The sequence below is a fragment of the Polypterus senegalus genome, chromosome 15, assembly GCF_016835505.1.
Source record: "Polypterus senegalus isolate Bchr_013 chromosome 15, ASM1683550v1, whole genome shotgun sequence".
Classification (NCBI taxonomy): domain Eukaryota; kingdom Metazoa; phylum Chordata; class Cladistia; order Polypteriformes; family Polypteridae; genus Polypterus; species Polypterus senegalus.
The window spans coordinates 21239792-21264192 of record NC_053168.1 but is presented as its reverse complement, the minus strand read 5'-3'; the positions used below and the strand labels follow the sequence as shown (position 1 = coordinate 21264192).

The window sequence follows — 24401 nt, the reverse complement described above, 5'->3', positions numbered from 1 at the left end:
TACATAAATGTTATTTTTTATTTTCTTTTTGTAGACATTTTTAGATATTACTATTGTAAAACAACTTGAGCTACATTTATGTGTTGTTGTAGCTGTTGATTGTTTTTACATGTCACGATGCTAGTGAATGTCTTGCAAAAGACTGGCAACTTTTCTGAGCAGTTCCCACCTTGAGTACGGGAAAGGTACTACATAAATAAAATTTACTATTATTATCTGTTGTATGGTGCTTCTGAGAGAAGTTATGGTTCCTCTTGAACCTTTGGTCTAGAAGATGGATGCATGGCCACTGCATTTTCAACATCTTTTAATACTTGAAAAAAAATTTACAAAAAATAATATGGCTTACATTTTCTTGCTTTATAGCAAGAAAACAAAAATAAATATGCTGTATAATAAACCATATTACACAGAGTCAATGTGCAAAAGCATCAATAAATAGGGTACTGAATAAATAACAGCTACAAAAGTGATCCTCTAAAGGACTAGAAGCCCCCTCTTCAGTCTCTTAAACTCTGCTTACCACTGCATCTTGCAGCAAATCCTCAAGTCGGGTCACCGTGATAGAGCGGTCACAAGTGTACTTCTTCTTCATGGACTCCTGCATTTTCTTAAGGTATTCTTCAGACTCCTTAACATCTGAGAAAAACTAATCATAAAAGTTAATGGTGAGTAAATAAAACAACTGTTCTTACAGCTACATTTACAACAGCATCGAACAACATATATAGTGTCATTCACGGCTGGCGTTACAAACATTTTACAAGGCAGTTGGTGTTATAGAATAAACAAAAATAATGAATTACATGCACAGATCAGCAACACCAGAAGTAAACAGTACAATGACACTTCATTAATTAATGATGTTTTTATAATAACTACCTGCCAAGTTGTATTCTGTATGGTCCTCTTAATTTAATATACTGTAAAAAGGGTAAATGCGAAAAGGTTGCAACTCTGAGAATAAAACATCTCAGTTAAGGTTAGCCTACCTGGAAATAGGCCGTGTTCTCCTTGAGGTGGGCCTCAATACAACAGCATAACTGTAGTATCCAGCTCCACTGAGTCTGAAGAGCTGCCATGAAAGCCTTAAAAATAATGACATAAAGAAAACGAAACTCACAAAAGCCAAGAAATTAAAGAATGACAATTGTTTTATTATCAAAATGTGTACGGATGAACAAAAAGGAACTCAACACAACGGAAATAAAATGGGGAGTTAGAACTGGATGGAACAATGAAGCACAAAATTGTTTTGTAAAATGAAATGTAAAACTGCAAAAGCCAAATGAAAAAATGATTAATCCTGTATAATTTACAGAATTCCTTTTAAAGTTCTAAAGTAATTGTTGCTAAAAATATGCTAAGTTTCATGACAAGCTACTTTTCCATCCTGAATATAATAAACTGACTTGCTTATCAACTTGATTACCCTGTTAATTGTAGTTACCCTGGGAATTGCATTAATTTGGCTTGGAGTGGGTAAAGGGTGGAAATGAGGCAGTTGTTAAAATGTAGCTACCTACCAATGACTCCGTCCGCAGTGGGGTAATGGTGAAATGAATCACTAGGAGGTATGTAGAGAGGGAAGATATTGAGATGTTGAAAGGGACAGAAAATTTGGAAGTTGTGGGCAAACAGCATTTTGTGAGGTTTTAAGGAGGCATGCGAATATAGAGGGATAGCATGGTTTGTTTTGTGTCACAATCTAGTTTGTATATTCATGGTTTATTCATAATCTCACTATATATATATATATATATATATATATATATATATATATATATATATATATATATATATATATATATATATATATATATATATATTAAAACAAACACGCACACCACATAGTTACATTATTAAAAAAAACCTGTAAGTTATGCACAGCTAGCAACTTTAACATGCCATGGGAATATGTAAAAAAATTGCTCATTCATCTGTTGTACGCATTATTAAATGAAAGTGCTGTTAATAGCAGCAGTGCACCCTGATACAACTAAGTTAAATTCTAACAACATTGAGTGGTGAATCATTATGTGAGCACTTAAAGTAATAAGAAATAAATAGCCTTTGCCATTTTAGGCCTTGAATCTATCAGCCTAAATTGTCCAGGGAGAGATCTGTCTGCTTACCTCAATAGTTTTTCTGCCAGGGTGCCCCTCCTTCAGCAGTCGCTCTCCGGTAGTCTGAGTGTCATTTATCTTCTTCTCCTTCTGCTCTAATTCTCGCATCAGTCCCTGAAATAAAACAAGATATGTTTAGCTCACTTTATCATTCTTGTATTGCAAATTATCATTTACTCTTGCGCTGAATGTCACACAAAATTGTGAATAATTGCAGAAAAATAGTCTGTGAATGTTTCTATAACATATAGACACTTTTATGTCATATTTAGAATCAATTGTTCTCATCACTTCCATTACTAATGTTCATTTTACTATCCTTTTTATGAACAATTACTGTCAATAATATATTCTAGTTTTTTAAAGGTACTGTATATTTGATATAAAGACACCATGGTAGTACAGTGATTCACTCTGCAGCCACACAACTACAGGAAGTTGAATTTTAATCATTGTTCTCACACCAGGTGTGTGGCGTTTATGCCTTTTCTCCTTAGCCCACCCCAGCAGCATAACACATCTTTTGAGAATGTCACCGGACATGTTGAGTACTCAAAAGGAAACCCACTCAAATAATAAGCCAAGTCCAGTCAGACAATGACAGGAAGTGATCAGGGAAGCAGCTCTAATCAATGCACTATTGTATCACAAATTAGGTTAACTAATGACCTGGCTTTACATTAGATTAGCATGAGCATAAGTACACCCAGCAAATGGACTAGTACCCCATTTGGGATTGATTCCTGTTTTGCGCCTGATCCTTTTGGAATAGGATCCAACTCCCTGTGGCCATAAAACTTTGATTAATATGCTGCCATGTATGGTTGGATGAAATTGAATAGTCGCATACTGCATTTTGATGCCCTGAGATGGAATCCTCCCAACTCTCTCAAATGCACTCTAATACTATTTTCTGAGAGGGGTGTTCTATAACATAAACAGTAATTGATTAATTAGCTGGATGGTGTTCACATTTATAAATTGCTACAAAAAATCTGTTAAAGATCAAAAGAAAAAATAAAAATGAGAAGAGAACAAAGCAAAGACCTTAACCAGAACCCTTTTAACAATATTTTTTTTTGTACGAGACAAGTCTTTTGAAGAGTCTTTCCTTTAAAGTTTTTTATTTCAATATTTAAATGCTACCTTGTGCATATGGCTGTCTTTTATAGCATATTTTAGTTTTGTGTGCATCATATACCCAGCAACCAAACAGCATCACAGTACCAAAGTGGCGGCACCCATGAAAACACACAAAATTGCAATGTGGTGATGGATATACAGATGAGTAATTTCAGCAAGGATGATATAAACATTCCGGAGGACCGTGTTAGGGTGAATGTCCTGTTGTCAAAATTATTCTAATGATATAATTAATAGCAAAATCACCAACATATTCCTGATACAATAATGACAACATTAGTAAGAAGTCAGACATACAGAGTAGTTGTCCTTCTTTGCGGTCATGTTTGTGTTGCGGTCACTCCAGTCATAGTTAACCTCCTCTTCTTCTTTATCATTAAGCCACATTAGCTCTTTAGTAGCCGAAGAGACAAAGTTGTGGAGACTCTCTAAGTTGTTTAACCGAGATTTGGAAGAATTCTGTAAATAAACAGAAAATGGTAAGGCATGGCCTGCTTTCCTTTCTTTTGATTTTTTGACACATCATATACAGTATATGAGTACTGCATATGTGTAATAAAACAATCTCTTACCAGTAGTTTGGCATATTGCAGATCAAGTTTTCCAAGGTATTCCCTGTAAGAGCCTCTGCTATTTGGAGACAACTGCATCTGAGTTAAATAGAATAAACATATACGTTTAATAAACTAAATGGCTACTATCAAGATATGACTCTGTGATGAACATAGTGGTAATTATTGAGTTGTATTTTTATTTAATATGAAAGCCCAAAGTATAGAATTGGAGACAGGAACAGCAAGTATATAAAGTTTACATGCCAAAATGTAAAATCAAATTCAAACTACAAGAAAAAAAAAAATCAAACATCTGCTTGCGCCCCTCATTCTGCAGGCTGATTCACCCTTAACAAGTGTCAACTTTATATTCTGCATAAGTGGTATAAATATGTTCTTTATCAATATGGGTTTATAAAATGCCTATTATAGTGCAGGCACTCTACAAAGCGAAAATATATCAAAAAAAATTCTAAAGAAAACTTCTACCTTGGAAAGAAAATTCAGTCTCCAAACCTAAGTAATAAAAATGATCATTCTAACAGAAAATAAATGTCTTAATTATGGTATTGCAGCTGTTTGTTTTCAACTGCCATCTTAACACTGGCCAGGGTAATGTATTTTCAGGTTGTTTCAAGTATGCAAAAGTTTTTCTCAATTAAAACTTATCTTCCAAATATAATGTATCTTTATATTCTACTTCTAGACATCTTGTGAAGGCCACTGATCGTTGGATTACTACTTTGTTTTCTGTTTATCTGCACAATGAATAATTGGATGTAAAAATGAATTAAATTTCCATCAAGGAGCTTTAGTTTCTTTACTATTGCCAGCTTTAATCTATCAAATAAAACTGCTGAAATTGTAACCTACTGGCGATGTCAATGCCAGTGACATTTCAGACACAGTGCTTTTACTCTGTGGAATGTTAAATGTTTATTCAGATCATAATAGTGCTATGCTGAGATAGTAACAATCGAGTGTCTAACACAGTAAAGTGTTACCTCATCTGCTCGTGCCCGCTCAATTTTGGCACGGAAGTCGTCAATGGATTGATGCAGTCCACGATGACTGCCAAGCTGAGACTCAACAGACGGAAGGTCCACGCCCCATTCTGCTCCGTCAAGACGTCTTTGGTTTTCCTCCACCCAAGCTAGCAGATCCTGTATGTAGCGTAGTGTCACATCATCAAGTTCTGGTCTCTGCCTTGGTGATGAAGCTACGGGTACCGAAGTCATGGTTATCTGGGTCTGCGTAACTCCAGACTTCAGACGCAGGTTGTAGTCAGTGCGCAAGGCCACAAGGCGTTCATGGAGGCGATAAACCCTGCAATAAAAATCATAGATACACTGTTAAATAGCTGGGAAATGAGCCTAAGAGCAAAACACAGCAAAAGAAAAGCTCTAAAATACAGTAAATATCTTCATATCCTTTAATTAAATGTATTTATCTTTAAAAAAACATTTAATTTCATAAACCAGGGGTGTCAAGCTCAATTTTATATAGAGCCAAATACAGAACTTTATACAGTATATCCATTGCGGACTGGAACACACATCAAACTACCATCACCTTTTCTTTACAAAAAAAAGATACATATGTAACTCTCTGCCCATTCATCCATCCATCCATCCATCCTCTTCCGCTTATCCGAGGTCGGGTCGCGGGGGCAGCAGCTTAAGCAGAGAGGCCCAGACTTCCCTCTCCCCGGCCACTTCTTCCAGCTCTTCCGGAGAATCCCAAGGCGTTCCCAGGCCAGCCGGGAGACATAGTCCCTCCAGCGTGTCCTGGGTCTTCCCCGGGGCCTCCTCCCGGTTGGACATGCCCGGAACACCTCACCAGGGAGGCGTCCAGGAGGCATCCTGATCAGATGCCCGAGCCACCTCATCTGACTCCTCTCGATGCGGAGGAGCAGCGGCTCTACTCTGAGCCCCTCCCGGATGACTCAGCTTCTCACCCTATCTTTAAGGGAAAGCCCAGACATCTCTGCCCATTACAATCATATATTCTACCTCATCTCTCTCTTCCCTCTTTATCAGCTGTTCTTTCTTGGGCCCTGCAGCTTTTTAGAAAACATACCAGCAGAAACAGGACTGAAATGAGAACTTGGTGAAAAGGGTACATCAGAGAATAACGTTGAGTGACAGATGAAGTTGGGACAAATGTGAGAATTGTAAGCCTAAAGTACATCCGCTCACACCTGCATTAACATGTGTCACACTCGGACGCCATTTGTCCACATTACAAAGCTGGGTATAAACCACCTAAAACACTAATTGTGTAGGGTGGTGGCAGCAGTGAGGTAAGCCAGTGAAGGGTGGTCAGCCCTGACGACTGTACAGCTTAAAAATGTAAGCATAGCAGCAGCACCTGCATGTTTAAAATTGAGCTATAATCTCCTTCATTAACCTGTCACATCTTTGGTATAATGCTAAAACACTAAAGTTCTTAATGGCAGTGTGGCACTTTTTCTGGTTGGGGCAGTTTTCTTTTAAATGATGGTTTAGTAGCTGCAGTGCACTGTGCTGTGTAAATAAACACTAGAAGACACTAGGGACACAGTTTAGTGCCATGTTTAAATGTAATCTGGGTAAGTTTGATATAATATAATCTATATATGAAATGCACATGGTGTTTGAAAAAACTGTATGTGACATGATTTGAATATTTATGAAGTGTGCAGCTTTAAAAAGACTATAAGACACCCCTGCTATAAGGGATCACTTCAGTATGGCAGGTATGCAAGCAGCATTCTACAACACTGATGGTCACACACTCCGCTGTAAAGGACACTCACTCACACATCTATGCTCTCTCATACAAGGCCAATTCAGAGTTGTCAGTCTTGTATATCTTTGAGGTGTATGAAGTAAATCTGAGGAAGTACCCTGGAAAAGTCCACATGGAAAACATGTAAACTCATACACATAAGAAATATGAGCCTGGAACACTAGCACTACTGAACACTTAGTGAATATGCAAGCATTCACTCTATAAAATGAAATGACCTGGTGGAGAAAACTGTATTTATAGGCAATAATTCACAAGTTTCCATCTGCCTATCAAACCCTCACAAACAGGCCACAGATTTGAAATTTCAAAAGTTGACAAGATGATGTGTACTCCTAACAGAAAAAAGTAATTTTGCAAAACTTGTAATAAAAATCCAGCTGAAGTGTGGAGGCTGTCCAGACTATGAACATGAGGTCTACACGTCTGCTGTTTAGAGACATTGTGTTCTTGGCATCATCAGAAAGTGATCTCTGGTGAACAATGGAACAGTTCACAGCTGAGTGAGATGCAATGGCGATGAGAATCAACTCCTCCAAATCCAAATCTGAGATCATGATCCTCTCCCAGGAGGAGTGGTATGTTCCTTGCAGGTAAGGGGTGAGGAGATGCCTCAAACGGAGGAGTTCAAGTACTTTGTAGTCTTATTCATAAGTGAGGAATGAGCTTATCATTAGATTGATCAAAGCATCTGAGCAGAAACAGCAGTTTTACTGGAAAGGAGGTAAATCATTGGATGAAGCTGTCAATATACTGATCAGTTTACAATTCCATCCTCAACAATGATAGTGAGTTCTGGGTATTGACCAAAAAACTACAAACAGCCAGTTTTCTGCATAGGCTTGCTGGGTTTGCCCTCTGTGACACAGTGAGGAGCTCAACTATAGAGTACGCCCTTGAACTGGAGCCAATTAAGGTGGTATGGGTATGTAGTTAGGATGCCCCAGGTGTCTCTCACTGCAAATATATAAGACATTGACCACTGGGAGATGAAAGAGGGACAAACTCAGAACATAGTGGAGCAATTATACTGTTTGATTGTTCAAGTAGTGTGTCAGTATTTTCCAGGAAGGCAGGAAGAAACTGGGGACAGGGAGGCCTATGCAGCACATCTCATCAAGTTGGTACTTTTCAGCTTGGAAAAGCTGAAAGATCCCTTTATTACCTCCTCACTAAGATATTGATCAGAATGCCATCTATGAGATTGTCAAGACCATGAATTATAAGGCAGAAAGTACTCTTCTTTACCAAGAAATCACTACATTACAAAGCCAGTTTCTCATGCAAAATTATTTTAAAATTACAGTCAGCACTGAAAATGTAAATCTGCCTTACTACTTACACGTTACGCGATGCAGTACATGCACCAGCAGACACTACTGCGACGCAAGCGGTGTACTGTTTATACTTGATCACGTACTTTATGTAAATCTGGAGGATTCCGCCAGGTGGCAGTGTGAGACATCATCAAGCTGAGAAACAACATCTGGCTTCACTGTGCTGTGAATTACCCAAAACATCCATAGTACTAGGGTGTTGTACCGTGTTAGCCATTATGAATTTAGTGAAACGTCAAGCAAAATGACACCTTTTCTTACATTACATCTTGCCTGAAGAAGGAGCCTGAGTTGCCTTGAAAGCTTGCATATTGTAATCTTTTTAGTTAGCCAATAAAAGGTGTCATTTTGCTTGACTTTTCACCAAAACATCCATTAAATTTAGGACACCCTGCCACAATATCTCTGAAAAGCATGGATGCTTAATGCTTACATCCATCAATCCAGGGACATGCCCATTCTGGGAAGCATCGGGCGTGAGGCAGAAGCAATCCCTTGATGGGGCAAGCACACACATACACTAGCATCATTTTAGCATCACCAAATCCACAAACCTGCATGTCCTTGGAAAGAAACCGGAGCAAACTGTGGAAACCCACAAAGAAAACATGAAAACTCCAGGCAGGGAACACCATGGACGTGACTCCCTGCGAGACAGCAGCACGACCGCTCTGCCACCACATGTGTAATTATTATCAGTATTCATTATTTAAATGAAGTTAACGATTTATCTGTAAAATGTAATATACATGCTTTAATACATTTCATCATGAACGTGATATCAAGTATATCAATTATAAATCTAAGGATTCTAAATGTGCAGGCAGCTGGAGTATCAAAAATTTAATGTGTTCTCTGTGGCAATTGCTGTCACTGCAGCTGCCAGCGCTGGAGGAGACCCCAGAAGCACATAGCGATTAACAGCTAGGTCAGTTTTAAAATGATATTTACGACGGTCTACTTTAATGGCAAAATACTAGAGGTAATACTAAGAGGTTAAAGATTAAAGCCAAAATTTGCACTTTAATCACAAAATGGACCTTTTCACTGCGTCCCCAATTTTTTTTCTATGTGTCTTAAATACGCTGCCGTACATTCTGATTATGTTGTGAAGGTGCAAAAAATCTGTGTGATGCTTGAAAATGTCAGCATTTCCCTTCACCTCACTGAACCATTCATCAAACATCGAAGCACGCACATTGACCCTGAAGGTGGCTTGCTGTCCCATGTTGATAGTAAACAGAAACTCTGATGTCACGTTCCAACGTGAACACACTGCACCACCAATTTTTTGCTGGTACTGTAACTCGCGCACACATAGTGTAAATTTCTGAGGACGTGCTCAGAGAACGCATCAAATGAACGCTGAGAATGTGTGGCAGCCATGATGTGTGCGCATACACGTTCTAAGCGTGAAGTATAAACCGGCCCTAGCGATGAAATGAAGTCAATAGCTAATCACCCCAGTATTCTACAATACCTTCTATACATCTGTTCAGCCTGAGGGTGGCGTCCATCTTTTAGTGTCTGAACATCGTTAAAGAGGATGCGGATCATTCCATCTGCTTTATCCAGGTCCCTCTCAATCTCTGCTGAGTTCTGGGGAGACTTTCCAGCATTCAGCATACGTAAATCCTGTAAACAGGAGAAAAACTGATGTTTTTAACTTAATCATTTAGGTATAAACAATTAAAAATCTTTGTTTTTTTAATCCACTAAGAAAATAAGTAAGAATAATTAGGAATGTTTTATTGTCATTGTACCGTCTGTAAGAGAGTGTCCACTTGATTTAGCTGTTCTTCACACACACCAGAGTCCATCTGTATCTTGGCAACTATTCTCTGGAGTCGTTCTAACCTGTGGAGAAAATCCAAATCTCTTAGCGTCAGGCTCACTATTGCTTATATCATGATGTAACATGACATTTACTAACATGCTTAACACAATTTAGAATTATGGGGTGTCAAATCACACAGCAGGAATCAACCTTTGATGGGGTTCAAGTTCATTGTAATGGGACATCAAGCTATTACTATTATTTAAGAGTCCCTAATAAACCTTATATACATGTATAAAAAGCCACACATACACTGGGAGAATGGAGATCTTCCACACGTGGCTTGTAATCAAACCAAGACCCTTGAGCCAATAGGTGGCACTGCTAGCTAAACTGTTCTAGAAAGAATATATTATTTCCTTAAACTATATAAATAACCAATTTTTTTTGACAGTGCTGAAAAATTATTAGCATTAAACTAATTTTTAGAAAATATCCCTAGACTTGTATTATGAATCCCTTTATGTATTAATTACATATATTGGTTTAATATACAGTATTAGAATGTACTACTGTTTTATTTCCTCTTACTGACCATTTTCAGTTATAACTTTCACTTTACAAAAACAAATAAAACTCAACACAGAATAACATTTTTTAAGACTTACAGTTTATATAAAATTTCCCTTGTGCAGAATTCCAGAGTATAAAGAAAATAAAGAGTTATATAAAAGAAAAACACGGCCAGACCCAACTGAGGCATCTGCTTAGCTGTGTAGCTCAAGAAGAAGACTTTTGTTTTCTGGATGCTTGTGTTAAAGCCAATCAAGTAGCACTCAAGTCTTGTGACAACTCCCTCCGCCTTCAACAACTGGCTTTTCTTGTGATATAAAAATGTGAAAATGCAATTTGATGCTATTAGAAAAAAAAAATCTCTCTTCATTGGCTTGTCAGATACTTTGAGAGGTTTTAAATGTTATTTTATGGTATGAGTAGTTGGACTTTGATGAAAAGGCAGTGCATACATATATACATTGTACAGTGGGAGTGTGTAATACCCAAATGTGCATTAAATGAGAGCACTTTTATTTCTGTTTCACTCAATCACATATAGAGGGCAGCACAGTGCATAGTATCACAGTGGCAGTGCTGTTGCCTGGCAACTAGGATGCCAAAGTCAAGGTCTTCCCCGTGTGGAGTTTGCACGTTCTTCCCATGTTTAGGTGGGCCTCCACAAGGTATTCTTCTTTCCTCCCACAGTCCAAAGGCATGTACATTACTCAGTACACCCCAAAAAGATTTTTCAGAAAATCACCAGAGTGAAGTTTGAATACATTCAATGTCACACACAGTTATCACTCTGCCCATGTGAGATAATATTAATAAAGTACACAGACACGTGCTTTCTAAAAAGGCATAAACATCAGACTCATATTGTTTTTAAAGTAGGAGATAGAGCATTCACTAAACACAAAATGAGCTTTTCAAAGTAGTGTCTTGGTACCTTTAGCCTTGTTTTACATACATAACAGGCATTAGTGGCCTACAAAGATGATTGCACTCTGTGTGACCGGTCTGTTTTCAAACTGCATAACTAACTGTAGCCAGATCCTTTAGTAATAATGTCAAATTTCTAAAGACCAGAAAAAACAAATAGCATATGACAAGGCGTGCTCTTCTGTTTTGGGTGTGGCATCCTTTTCAAATATCACATTTGCTTTTTACGAAATAAACAGCATGATCAGTTATTCACCAGGCAATAAAACAAAATTTTGCTAAGTATAAATCTAATTATCAAGGTAGAATATGTCTTTTATACACGTTTTAATCTTTTTCCCTTATGCTTTTTCTTTGGAACAATAACCAATCCAGAAAAATCACTATTTGCCACGTTAATACACGTGTTAGGGTAAAACGTGAAACAAAAAAAAGACATCACAAGGCACACTCACCCAGAATCTCTTAGTTTGGAACAATGTACAGTCACAAGCCTTCCTAACATGCAGAAAAAACAGCGAATGGAGAACATGCAAACTTTACACCGAGAGTGACTAGCCTGCAAATCATAGTCAAGTCCTCAGTGCAATAAAGCAGCAGAAGTTCTAACTACTGTGCAAAAATGCAAGGAAACTGTACGAATTAACAAAATGACAAATTTGTTGCTTATTTTATTGTTATATAACTTTGTTAGAAACAACAGTGGATATTATATGCACCGACACATAATTACATAACAGATTATTTTTCTAAGAGGCTTATTTTCAGTATTGCTGACCGGACTGCACAACATGCAGAGCAGAAGTGTGATTTTTTTACATAGAGGAGCGAGGTGATTGAAGGAAACACCAATGTTTTGATTAATCTAAAACAATCAATTCATTTCTCCAGCTGCCTTAACATTATGTAGCCAGACCGCAAGGAGCCTATCCTAGCAGAATTGTGTGTATACAAATATAGCCGTGGCTTGCACACATAGAACCTCTCATACTAGACCACATTTCAGCTGCCAATTCATATACTATATCAGGCATATTTTCTGATGTTGGATGCGTCTTTATGAAAGTCACATAAACAGAAAAAGATTGATTGGTCCACAAATCAAATCCATGTCTCTGGAGCCATACATTAAACTCTCTGCAAACATGTAATGCACAGCAATAGAAGTGCTTTATTTTATTGCAAAACACATTTAATTTTTTGTAGTTCTATCAGCACAATTAAAAAAACTATCCCTCTTAAATCTGAAAAGTGATGAAGTGTAGTACTGTGACAGCAAGTGAGGTGTCCATTAAGAAAGTCAGGTATGGATGAATAAGTGCATTCAGTGATATTTAAGAAAGTGAAAAGAACAGGACATTGCGAAAACTATTAGATGAAGATGGAGCTTCACCAGGAATCGCATTCTGAATGAGCTGCATGTTCAATACAACTGGAGATGCTGAAATGAAAAGCCAGCATGAAAAAGAAATTCCTAAAGGTGAAAATATGAAAGACCACATTGATAGTTACAAGTCAAAAGGTAGGTGATATGGACTTACTTGTAAAGATGTCGATACATGGCAGTGCAAGGTGTACCATAAAGCTAGCATGAAAATTACATTGCCGAGAAATATGGCTGCAGGTTAATCATTAGAAGATATGGTGTTACTTAGAAATTTGTGGATGCATGGCAGTGGAAGGTGTACCGTAAAAATGTTGGGCTATTAAAAGTGGGCTCATGAACAATGCAATGATATATTATGGATCATATATAACAACTAAGTGTGACTGAGGAATTCCATATGCTGATACAGTCAGTCAGTCATTTTCCAACCCACCATATCCTAACACAGGGTCACGGGGGTCTGCTGGAGTCAATCTCAGCCAGCACAGGGCACAAGGCAGGAACAAACCCCAGGCAGGGCGCCAACCCAGCGCAGGACACACACACACACACACCAGGGACAGTTTAGTATCGCCAATGCACCTAACCTGCATGTCTTTGGCCTGTGGGAGGAAACCCACGCAGACACGGGGAGAACATGCAAACTCCACGCAGAGAGGACCCGGGAAGTGAACCCAGGTCTCCTTACTGTGAGGCAGCAGCGCTACCCACTGCGCCACTCTGCCGCCCCTATGCTGATACAGTAAATGCAAATTTATCAATCAGTACTGTAGTATTTTAGAAAAAGTAATTCTAGTACTTGTATGATGCCGAATGAATATGGAAGCACACACTTAATAGTGCTATTTAGAGATGCAAACAAGATCACTCAACAATTCAGGGAGATGCTAGAGACCAGTTTCTTGAAAACTGTCTGAGGATTAGTATGGTATAAGGGAGTGAGGCATGACAGATGAAGACAGAATATGAAGCAAACAAACAGTAAGAAGCACTGAAAAGAAAATGATCTGGAATGTACGTGTGGTAACACATAGTGAAAAGAAACAGCCCAAGGCGGTTTAGGCTAAGGGATATAAAAAAAAATCATGAATGACTTAGCTCACAGATTCATAAGTTTACAGCAATATAATTGTCACAAGTAGAGAGTAAAGTGAAATTCTTAGTTTCATGTGCTAATCAACATGCAACACATTGCCAGATTCTGGAACAGTGATCAGTGAGTATCACTACCTTACCTTCAAAATGCTGTCTTCTTAACCTGGAGGCTTTTGTCTTCCTTACATTAAAATTTCTGCCTTCCTTATCTCAAATGACTACCTTACCTCAAAGTTAGAATTGTAACAGTACATGAAGTTAATATGAAGTGCATTGAGAGGTGCAGATGAAACAGATGTGAGTGGAAGTGGTGATGGGTATGTTGAGAAGAAAGTACAGAAATGAGAATGATCCGGTATAAGGTGAGCAAACATTGAGAGTGCATGTCAAAAATGAGAGACACACAGACGTAGTAATGGGTAACAACAGGAGAAGAAGTGGTCTTGTCCAATAAGTATTTCCAAAACTGCAGAAAGTGGAGGGAGACTTAAACTCCGATAATGGCTTTAAAAACTAGTCATTGTTGTATCTGTAATAGTTACCTCTACTACTACCACTACAAACTAATTCTTTGAGAATAATTAAGGCTTGTATGCTATAAATGAAACCAAACTCTGATAATAATATTGTCAAATTAACACAGAAATGTAAAATATTTCTGCAATTATTATAAACAATAAAACATATAAATACAATTCCAAGAAATCAATTGTTTACCTCTCTAATTCAGTCCTGAGAAGCCTTTCTCGCTCTAGCATCGCCACGTGGAGGCGCCCCCATTCCTTTTCAACATCAATGGGGTGGTAGCCAGGAGGCACCTTGACTTGTCCTGCCTGAACTGCTCCCTGAAAACAGTGAAAAAGAAGACAGCAAAAGAAGAAAGATTATTTCAAAATTCCCCTTCATAATACCTGAGGCGCATCCCTTGTATGTTTTTAAATTCTCATCAGGTTTATGTAGACTTCACATGATGAATAACAAATGAAATGAAATTTTCAAGTCATCAAGTATTTGGGTGTGCTTATTAAGTGTAGAGCTCCTGGGTTCAAATATAGTCTAGTAACTGGTTTGTCAGTGGACGAAGGTGCAATTAAACAAGCAAAAAATAATATAATAATGCAATACTTCACAAACAGACTCTTATGCACTTGCATTTTAATTATAGGGGTGCCATATCTATAGTATTATCTTCACCTCCTGTCCCAGGTCCCTTTTCTATATATACATAGAACAGGTTAGTACTTACCAAAATGAACCAGAAATGACTGCCCATTAAAATAAAAATTAACTCACCTCAAAAGATTTATAAATGACCTTGGAGCGATTCTTGTCTGCCTCTTTAGCAAGAAGTTCTGTCTCTTTAAATTTTAGGAACTGGCGCCACAGGATCTGCAGGGGAATAAAATTTTCATTCACATTAAATTTCTTTCTCAAATTACATTTCTTTCTGCAATAAGTTTGTCCAAATAAGACTTGAAGAAATCGTGTAGTGTATACTAAAGTCTCAGTGAAAACTCAGTAGAATCATTCAGTTCTATGTCTCCGGAAGATCATTTATGGATTAGGTTTTTGCCTGAGAAGAATAAAAAACAGGCATCTCAGAAATCAAGCTTATTGGTGTCTGCATGTGTGAGATGTGCAGTAGTCCACGCTAAAACATGTACTGTAAGCTTGAAGGTTTGGACATGTCATGAAAAAGTATTAATGCTAAAGTGCTATCAATTTGATAAATGTGTATATTTTCAATATTAGTTCCTAGAGATTAATAAAATTACTGTCAGGCAAACAATTTTAACTATAAATACATATGGACTATTAAAGCACCTGTTCAAAAGGAAACATTCTATTACTTGAAAGTTAATATACAAAAAAGACAAATATACAGTATATTAAAATATCTATAAACTCCAACATATACTGTACAGTCTATTAAAACCAGAATTTGTTTTATAAAAAATATGCTGTAATATATATACTTTACAGTATACAATTTCTACCATTATAAAATATATTGAGTACTATACTTTCATATTTTGGAAGATTTACTTGACTTCTGCGCCTTGAGGTTGTCCAGATATAGTAAGCATATTCTCCCCATGTGTGCATCGGTTTTCATCTCACATTCCCACAAACATACAAGTTATAATGACTGGCGATCCTAAATTGGCCAGTAGTAACTGTGAGTGGGAGTACAAGTGAGTGGACCGACTCTGCAATGAACAGGTGCCCTGCACAGGGCTATTATTGTTATTATTATTTATTTATTTGGCTGATGCCTTTACCCAAGGCAACTGACAACATTTGAAACACAATTAGCTGCATTTCTTTTGCTTTTCCAATTGACTTACTCATGGTCACACAGTGTCAGCAGCAGGGTCTAAACCCATAGCACTTAGGGTTTGAAGTCCAAAGCCCTCCTACCATCTTGCCCTGCTGGGATACGAACCAGCCACCCGAACGAGATGAAGCAGAATCTTTAAAAATAGTTGATCTTCTGTGTTCTTTTATATCTTAAATACAGATGTTGCCGAGATATACAAGTATAAAAGCTGAGGCACATATGCTGTTGATTGTTTTGAATTAAGCTAACAAGTCCAGCAATTTAGTCCCAAAGCCACCCTGCCTGCATGCTACTTATCCTTCTGATCTGATGTTACAAATAATGTTTTCTATTCTTGTTCATGCTATCATGATGAAACATATCTTATACTGTTAATACACTGTACTGCTATGTTTACTGTTGGACACAAGAATCCCTGAAACTGTTATAAACATTTAATCACATTTTAAATGTACACACCTGCAGCCTTAAATATTGTACACCAATTCTCGTTAGTAACACCATGGTTTATGTACAGCAAAAAAACCCCAAAAAAACTAATTTACTATTATGTAACAAAACCTTAACATACACTTCTTTGGGTCTTCATAACACTTATAAAATATCAGTAAGGTGTTTATGGAGTTGGGGTGGTCTGAGTTAATTTAACTGACCGACACATTTCTCTTAATATTCCGTATTTAGGTTAGAAACTATGAATCCTTCATATTAATAAGTAATTGTACCATCTTGTCAATATGCCACACAGCACAGAGATGAATAACACATCTACTGCTGCTGTATAAGTGTTACGAAGACCAAAAGAAGCTTTTGTTAAGGTCTTGTTACATAAGAGCAAACGAGTAATAGACAGATTTCTGCAGCACCTAAACTGAAGTGTTATCCCACTCTTTTATTTAGCCATGTTTTTTATCTGGCTGGAAGTTGGGTGTTGAGGCAGTATTCTTAGTATTGTTAATCCTCGCTCCTTATGCTTCTCCTGATTTCTGTATACACGGGGCACTCCTCCTGCAAGCTACTGCTAGTTGATGCTGATTATTTAGTTTCTACCTAAAGGCTTTTCAAATCTAATTGCTTTAATATTTAATGTAGGCTCCTGGCACAAATATAATGTCTGGTTTGTTTTTTTATAATTTTCTCTCTTACTCCATTAGAAACTTTTTGGTTAGCTCACTACTAGAGAATTCTTCAAACAACACTGCTCGTGGTTCGCTGTGCTGGTACAAAGCCATTCATAATCACTCAACAAATGGGTACGTGTGGATGAATAATAGGATGGTATGGGCACATGATAGCTTTACTCCTAGCAGGTGTGGTGGATTGCCGGCATTTCACTCCGGCCCTCAACCCCAGGCCGCCAGGAGGAGCTCTCCCGACAGCATGATCATACCCCGAGTTCCAGCAGGGCATCATGGACAATGTAGTGTTTGTACACAGCCCTGCTGGATACCTTGGGGGCCACCAGGCGTCGCTGTAGGGGGGCTCGTAGGCTCTTATGTGCCCTATGACCCGGGAGTGCGTCACGGTCACGTGACAGGAAGAAACGACGTGCTCCCGGGTTGAAGAAAGGGACTATTTACCCTGACCCGGAAGGAATAAGGACTTGTGGACTGTTGGGCAGGAACACCTCCGGGTCAGGGAATATAAAAGGACTGTGGGAGCTCCCAGACAATGAGCTGAGTTGGGAGGCAGGGTGGCTAAGCGTCTGGGAGTGGAGGATTGGTTTATTGTATTTGTGATTTATTATTGGAGAATTGTGGAGAGGAGCGTGCTTTGTGCACATAATTATTATAATAAATAATTATTTGGACTTTTATCTGGTGTCTGACGTGTGGTCCGAGGGTACAAGGGTGCGAGAAAGCACTTAATTCTGTCACTCAGGTAAAGCCCTGAGTGACCACTTTGTAAAGATAAGAAAGACAGTGTTGAGGCAAGGTACTTCTATTCACTAATCATGGCACTGGAGATCAGCTACGTATTGTATGTTGGCTAGCACATGCAAGTAAGAAATATTTCACTGTACTCTGTGCATGCATTACCTATATCTATAACTCTCTTGGACTTTACAGGTCTAGAGCAACTAATTACTCTTTAATTTTCTGTCCCTTTTCTATTGTCATGGATGATTTGGGGGAAAGAGAGATTACCAATGGTGCCTACGACAGAATCCTGATCAAGCAAAATTTGGAAAAAACTGAAGACTCTGCAAAAACAAAAGCTAAAAGTTTCCCTTTGATTTTAGAAATTCATATAACGGTAGTAACAAAAAATATCAAACACAATGGCTAGAATACTTTGTTTCCACTAGCACAACCTAAATTCATTTTTAATTCATCTGCAAAGTCATTTTTAGAAATGTCCCTTTAAATGAATGCAACTCCTTTGAAGGATTCAGACTGTTGCCTATCATGTCAATGCATGTTCAGAACAAAACAGTCACTCTTCCACCCAGTTAAGTTCATTTGAAGCAACACCCTGCTATTAAAGCCATTACATATCCGTGCCTGAAATAAAACATACTGTGTTATCTATTACTTGAAGCCACAATTTTTGATAACAAGATAAAAACAGCATGCAGGCCTAACTAATACACTTTTGGTTTGCTCCAATGTATTTCTGTTTATTAAGTACATGAGCACTGCTTGATCTAATTCAGTTCAGTTCATTTTTATATATTACTTGAGGGCTGCACAAGTGCATCAATGTGGAAGCTATAGTCATTTTATTACTATTAAACACATAAACACAATCACTGCACTGTAGGTGATACATCTGTTAAATTGAAAACCACCCCGACTTTGGAATGATCTCTTGCTAAACACGAGAGATGTTCAGTTCTTCATGAGGTTACAGCTATGCACAAGAGCTTATTTGATGATTAAGTGTATAGTTGCCAGTTGGCACATGTTGGCGATTCCTTTTTAGGCAAAGAATTGAGATCTTAACTGGTATTTGTTTTCCCCTTTTTAAAATTGTGTGTGAGGGATGTCTTTGCTGTTGTTGTTTGCTATAATATTTATATATTTCTAAAGCTTCTGCAAAAGCCAAAGTTCCTCTTGGGACAAACAAAGCACATTCATCCATCTGTCCATCGATTATGTTTTTTTTTTTTTCAGAGGGCCTCAACAATGGTCTAACCATGTGATAAAGTAAAGGTCATTATATAAAAAAATGGGCCTGTGCTGTGCGGTCATGCCAGAATAGGCATCAGCACCGCTAAGATCATGAATCATGATAACAAAGTTTGGAAACGGAACAAAACAAATAGAGTGTATAATTTTCCCTGTGAATTAAAATGATAGTGATGAAAAAGACAAGTTTATAGACCACTACAATTTCAAAACATGTTCCTAATGAACTAAGGAGATCCTTTCAAATTAACAAAATCAATAATCAAGCTGACCTCAATCTCCTCATAGCTTGTGGGGAACTTCCTTTCTTCAAAGATGATGACGTGATGTCGAATCCACTGAAGCAGTAAGGTGACCAGCTCATAGTACTCTTGCCATCGAAGTTCCAATTCCTATAACAAAACCAGGGTTTAAAAGTAATAGTATAAAAGCTCAAAACAGAGATACATCTTTATTGATAATTCTGCTTTTCTGCATAACAACGAACAACCTAATTATTATTTTTTTTATTGCCACTGTAACACTACATAGGCAAAAAAGATATAACAGCAATAATTGTATTTGATTTTTAAGATGCAAACTTTCGTTAAAAATTCCTTCTCACTTTTCCTCCTACTCATCGTTCTTATTTACAAATAGGAATTTCTTAATTTTAGATTAAGAAAGTATTCAAATGGTCAGGGCAAAGATGCTGCAACTGCAAGGAGTCATGAGACGATACTCCCTATAAATCCATCATATTTTATATATTTGTACTGCTTGAGAATGTAAAGAATTTGTGTGCCTAGAGGACTTTATTCTAAAGGTCTTTAATTTTAGCCTATAGGAGTCTTTCATTGCAACCAAATTCTCTTTGAACTTAAATCTTTAATATGCATCTGCCTTTTGGTTCACACACTTATTTTTATACTTGCTACGTACAAGATATTTTGTTTGCTCTCCAGTTCCCCTTTAGGTCAGATATCATCTAATTAAATAGCCTATATATGTACTATACAGTCAAAGAAATGAGAACGTCACTGACTGACAATGAGAACTGACTTAAAGCATCTCATTGTGGCCAAATTTGCTGTCATGGCCACACATTAATTTAAGGTTGGGGAACATGAGAATTCCAGTCTAGTCTAGCCACGGCTAAGCAGTCTAAAAGTTATGAGGACAGGAGAAATCTATAATTATAAAATTTTTTAAGATCTGAATTCATATATTGAACATTCAGTATGTTAATCAATGAACAAAATGGCATTTGAGTGACCACTGGAAAACTATGAAAGACTTCCGTTATACTTACATTGGCTTTCACTCCGTCCTGGACATCAGGGACACGTGGCATGGCATCGTACAAGGAGGACACATAAGTAATGATAGACTTCTCATCAGGGTGAGAGACATCCACATCTAATGCAAAACCACAATAAGTACTTTATTATACAAAATGTAGGCTATTATGTTATGTACTCCATTTCAGGGTGTTACATGCCAAGAATGTGGCAAAAAGTCAATTTCACTGCAATAAAAGCATACAATATTTTTAGTGTCTCAGTAAGTCATTTGTTATTTCACTAAGGCAAACGTGATCAATCTGGACATAAACTGGCTGCATTGTAAAATAATTATAAGATGCACATACTGTATCTTTGGTTTCCAACAACTTCAACAGTTTATAAATAACCAACTACTGTTTAAGAATATAAGTGTTACAAAAAAATCAGATACTTCACTAACTCATTTTCATTTTGTGAGGTAGTAGGGGAATAGCACTAAGAACATGAATTTAACTTCCAGCCCAATCATTCGCTTGGTGTAAAATGTGCACTTATTAGTTTTCCTGGGCACTTCCTTCAAGATTCCAGAGACTGAAATATTAATTTTATTGGTGAGTCTAAAACAGCCAAGGGTGACTATGTGGTTGGACCTGATGACAGAAACGTGTCCCATCCAGAGCTGGGTCCTGCCTTGTGCCCAATACAACAGGAATAACCTATGGGTCCTCATAACTTTGCCATGGAAGAAACTGCCACAGAAGACAAATGGACATTATAGTGGCATTCTTACATGCAAGTGCTACCAACATGTAACATGTTTTCACTCTCTGGTGTCATGGTAAACAAAAATGCATCAAAATACACAACTTCATGATGAAAATGTTATCATTTAATGGAAAACTAAGCTCAAAAAATGGGTGGCCGGACATTTTAGATTCATTAATATTCAATACATTCTATGTAGGATACTGTTGAGAATACTGTCAGTCAGCCTATATATATTGGAAGTATTAGCATCTCTATGTCTTTACTGTAATACCTTACCAAATACAAAATAATTAAAATACTACATAAGTATGACAATATGGAAGCCATCTGGTTGCAGCATTTAGCTGAATACCAATTAAGTAGCAGTTGTTGAACATGTCATGTGACTACCACTGGGAGACTATTCATCCTTATCGATAACTACTGTGACACTAACTTTGTAGATAAAACAATTAATAGTATGAACATAATATATAACTAACGCAATTGTTATAGTTCTCAAATGTGCCGATATACTAAGCATTGAAATCATGTACACTTTTCCAAAGATTCACTTCACCAAGATCATTCACACAAACAGAAGTACAACATTTTTCTCCAGTAGTAACATTTCAAGAGTAAATGTCTTCTGGAAAAGTGTATTTATTTATTTTCCTTAAGCACTCTACCTTCAGGATCCAACAAACGGGTGACTCCAAGATCTCTTTCAGCGACAGTAAAGGCTTGCTCCAAATTCTGCTGGTTTGTCTGCTGGTAGACTTTATTCATATCAATCAGCATTGGCCTGTCAAAATAACCAGAGCAAAAACAATTAAGACAGGAGCAGTATCTTTCTGAAAACTTGAACTTCAATTCTCATTGCTCTCAAGCCTAATGAAGGCTCTACGGTAAATACACTGGTTCTGTATGTTCCTTATATTTTTATTGTTCAATTCAGTTTTTCACTTCTGTACATTTGTATTAATCCTTCCTGGACGTCATGTACAATTTTATATTCTAATTTACTGTTCACATCAGATTACTCGATAATTGTAAACTGATTTACTTTGAGCACTTTTAATTCAATTCTACTGCTGCCCAGTGTTTCCATTTACTATGCCATTATGAGCTGCTGTTTTAATAATTTTCTAACTGGGTGCTTATACACTGTATAGGCTGAACTGATATGGGTGTGAGTTGACTATTATTTAAGATTAACTGGAAGATGAAAAGCTGTATGGAAAAGTTATATCATCAGGCCATGCTGCAATATTTGTTTATTCTGTTTAGGGAAGCAGGGGCATTGCAGGATCAGAAAAAAAAACAGTGTCATGCATTCATCTTTTAAACCCACTTTAGTAGCAGAAGTCTGAACCAGCAAGCATAGGGAGGCAGGATTTAGCATTGCCAATACACCTACACTGCATGCCTTTGGACTATGGAAGAAAACAACTATATCATTTAAATCATTTTCTTAATTTGTAATGCTTTTTTGTACAAAAAGACCAGAACCCAGTTAAGTGCAGTTTAACAGAGTGCCTTTTACAATGAGCAAAACATGGTTTTTAAATTGATTCACACTAAATGAAAAGTCTACAATGTTTCAAAAAATGTGTTTATGCAATCAACAGGTGTCTTGTTGCTCGAAACAACACAAACTAAACAAAAATAATGTTGACCAATCCCAAGCTAATTCTTATTAGAAACCTAAACAATGCCTGGCAAAATGGCAAAAACCTTTTACAAGCCGTGCATCAAAATAATTAAATATCATCTTTGAATAACTGTGTTGAACACATGCATTACATAATGTGTGCAGTCTTGCAGTCAAGCCTGAAACTAGTCTGAAACAGTTCTGAATGATCTATTTGCATACCTACACATGTGGGCTGTCACAGCATGCCCTATATAGCATCTGTCACCTGTGGGCTTGTACAGATAATTTACAAATTTTTAACAGGTGTCCAAGGAATGTGAGATTTAATGAGATCTAAAGAGGCTTTGTCGAGAAAGTTGCAGCCAAAAGGCTGAGCCACTGAAAGCAGAGTGGTTAGCAATACCTACTGCCGTTCTGGTCCATGTCACAAAATCAAAGCATAGCTGCACTCCTTGCTCCATATGAAGTTATACATTAGTGCAAACTGAGTGGACAATAGACAGGAGGAACTACTTTTCCCTTTTTGAGGCATAAATAATTGGTAATTTATGAGGATGTCTGAAGAAAATGTCACACTTATTCATTGTTATTTATCTTAAGTATTTTATATAGCATCATCTATCTATCTATCTATCTATCTATCTATCTATCTATCTATCTATCTATCTATCTATCTATCTATCTATCTATCTATCTATCTATCTATCTATCTATCTATCTATCTATCTATCTATCTATCTATCTATCTATCTATCTATCTATCTATCTATCTATCTATCTATCTATCTATCTATCTATCTTATTTACCTAAATATTTCAAACTTTACAGAAGCAATGACCTGCATTAAAGAAATACAAAGAAGAATCATGATAGCAAGTAGTGCTAGTCACAAAATAATTGAGCAAGAATATTAACATAACTAAAATGCGAATATTGGATGCAAGTGTGAGTTTCACGTTGCTATATACATGTGAATCCTTAACTTTAAAAGCAGGACAAATAAGGAAGTTGAATGCATTTGAAACGGTGTGATACAGCAAAATAGAGGGATATGATGAACGACAAAAAGATTTGTGAAACTTTGAACAAAGGAATAACGGTTGTTGACAAGATTAAAGCAAGGAAACTGCAGTTGTTTGGGCATAAATGCACAATGGGAGACAACAGGTTGATAAAGACAGTGATGCTTGGTAGGGAGGAAGGAGTGAGAAACAGAGGAAGACACAAAAGATGATGGCTGGATGATATCAAGGAATGGAGTGGCTTGGGCATTCCATAAACATTTCTCATGCCTCAGAAAAAGAAAGCAGTATGGGCAAGAAAGAAGGTACCCACTGTTGAACGGTTCATAGGACCACGAGAGAGAGAGATTTTATATAGTGCCCATCCACCTTACCCATTTTGCCATTTTCATTAATATCTATTTTGTGTAGTGCTTTTCATCTATCCATCATTATTATAAAATGAATTTCACATTTATCAGTCTACTATATAGCATATTTCACAGTTGTACATCTATCATATACTACCTTCAACACCTATCTGCAATGTAA

The 24401-nt window shown here is 37.2% G+C and overlaps 1 protein-coding gene across 13 annotated transcripts in view; it reads right to left on the bottom strand.

Moving 5' to 3' along the window:
• The window catches only part of LOC120515930 (plectin-like), a 618214-nt gene that overhangs the window by 40193 nt on the left and 553620 nt on the right, over positions 1-24401 (bottom strand). For all 13 annotated transcript variants that reach the window (XM_039737314.1, XM_039737315.1, XM_039737318.1 and 10 more), the window contains 13 exons: positions 21880-21995; positions 20470-20576; positions 19451-19570; positions 15000-15095; positions 14424-14551; positions 9714-9807; positions 9431-9585; positions 4828-5149; positions 3842-3919; positions 3567-3728; positions 2136-2240; positions 993-1088; positions 524-649 (listed from right to left, as the gene is read on the bottom strand). In XM_039737314.1, the coding sequence (XP_039593248.1) occupies positions 524-649; positions 993-1088; positions 2136-2240; positions 3567-3728; positions 3842-3919; positions 4828-5149; positions 9431-9585; positions 9714-9807; positions 14424-14551; positions 15000-15095; positions 19451-19570; positions 20470-20576; positions 21880-21995 (1705 nt within the window). The remainder of the gene's footprint in view (positions 1-523; positions 650-992; positions 1089-2135; positions 2241-3566; positions 3729-3841; positions 3920-4827; positions 5150-9430; positions 9586-9713; positions 9808-14423; positions 14552-14999; positions 15096-19450; positions 19571-20469; positions 20577-21879; positions 21996-24401) is intronic.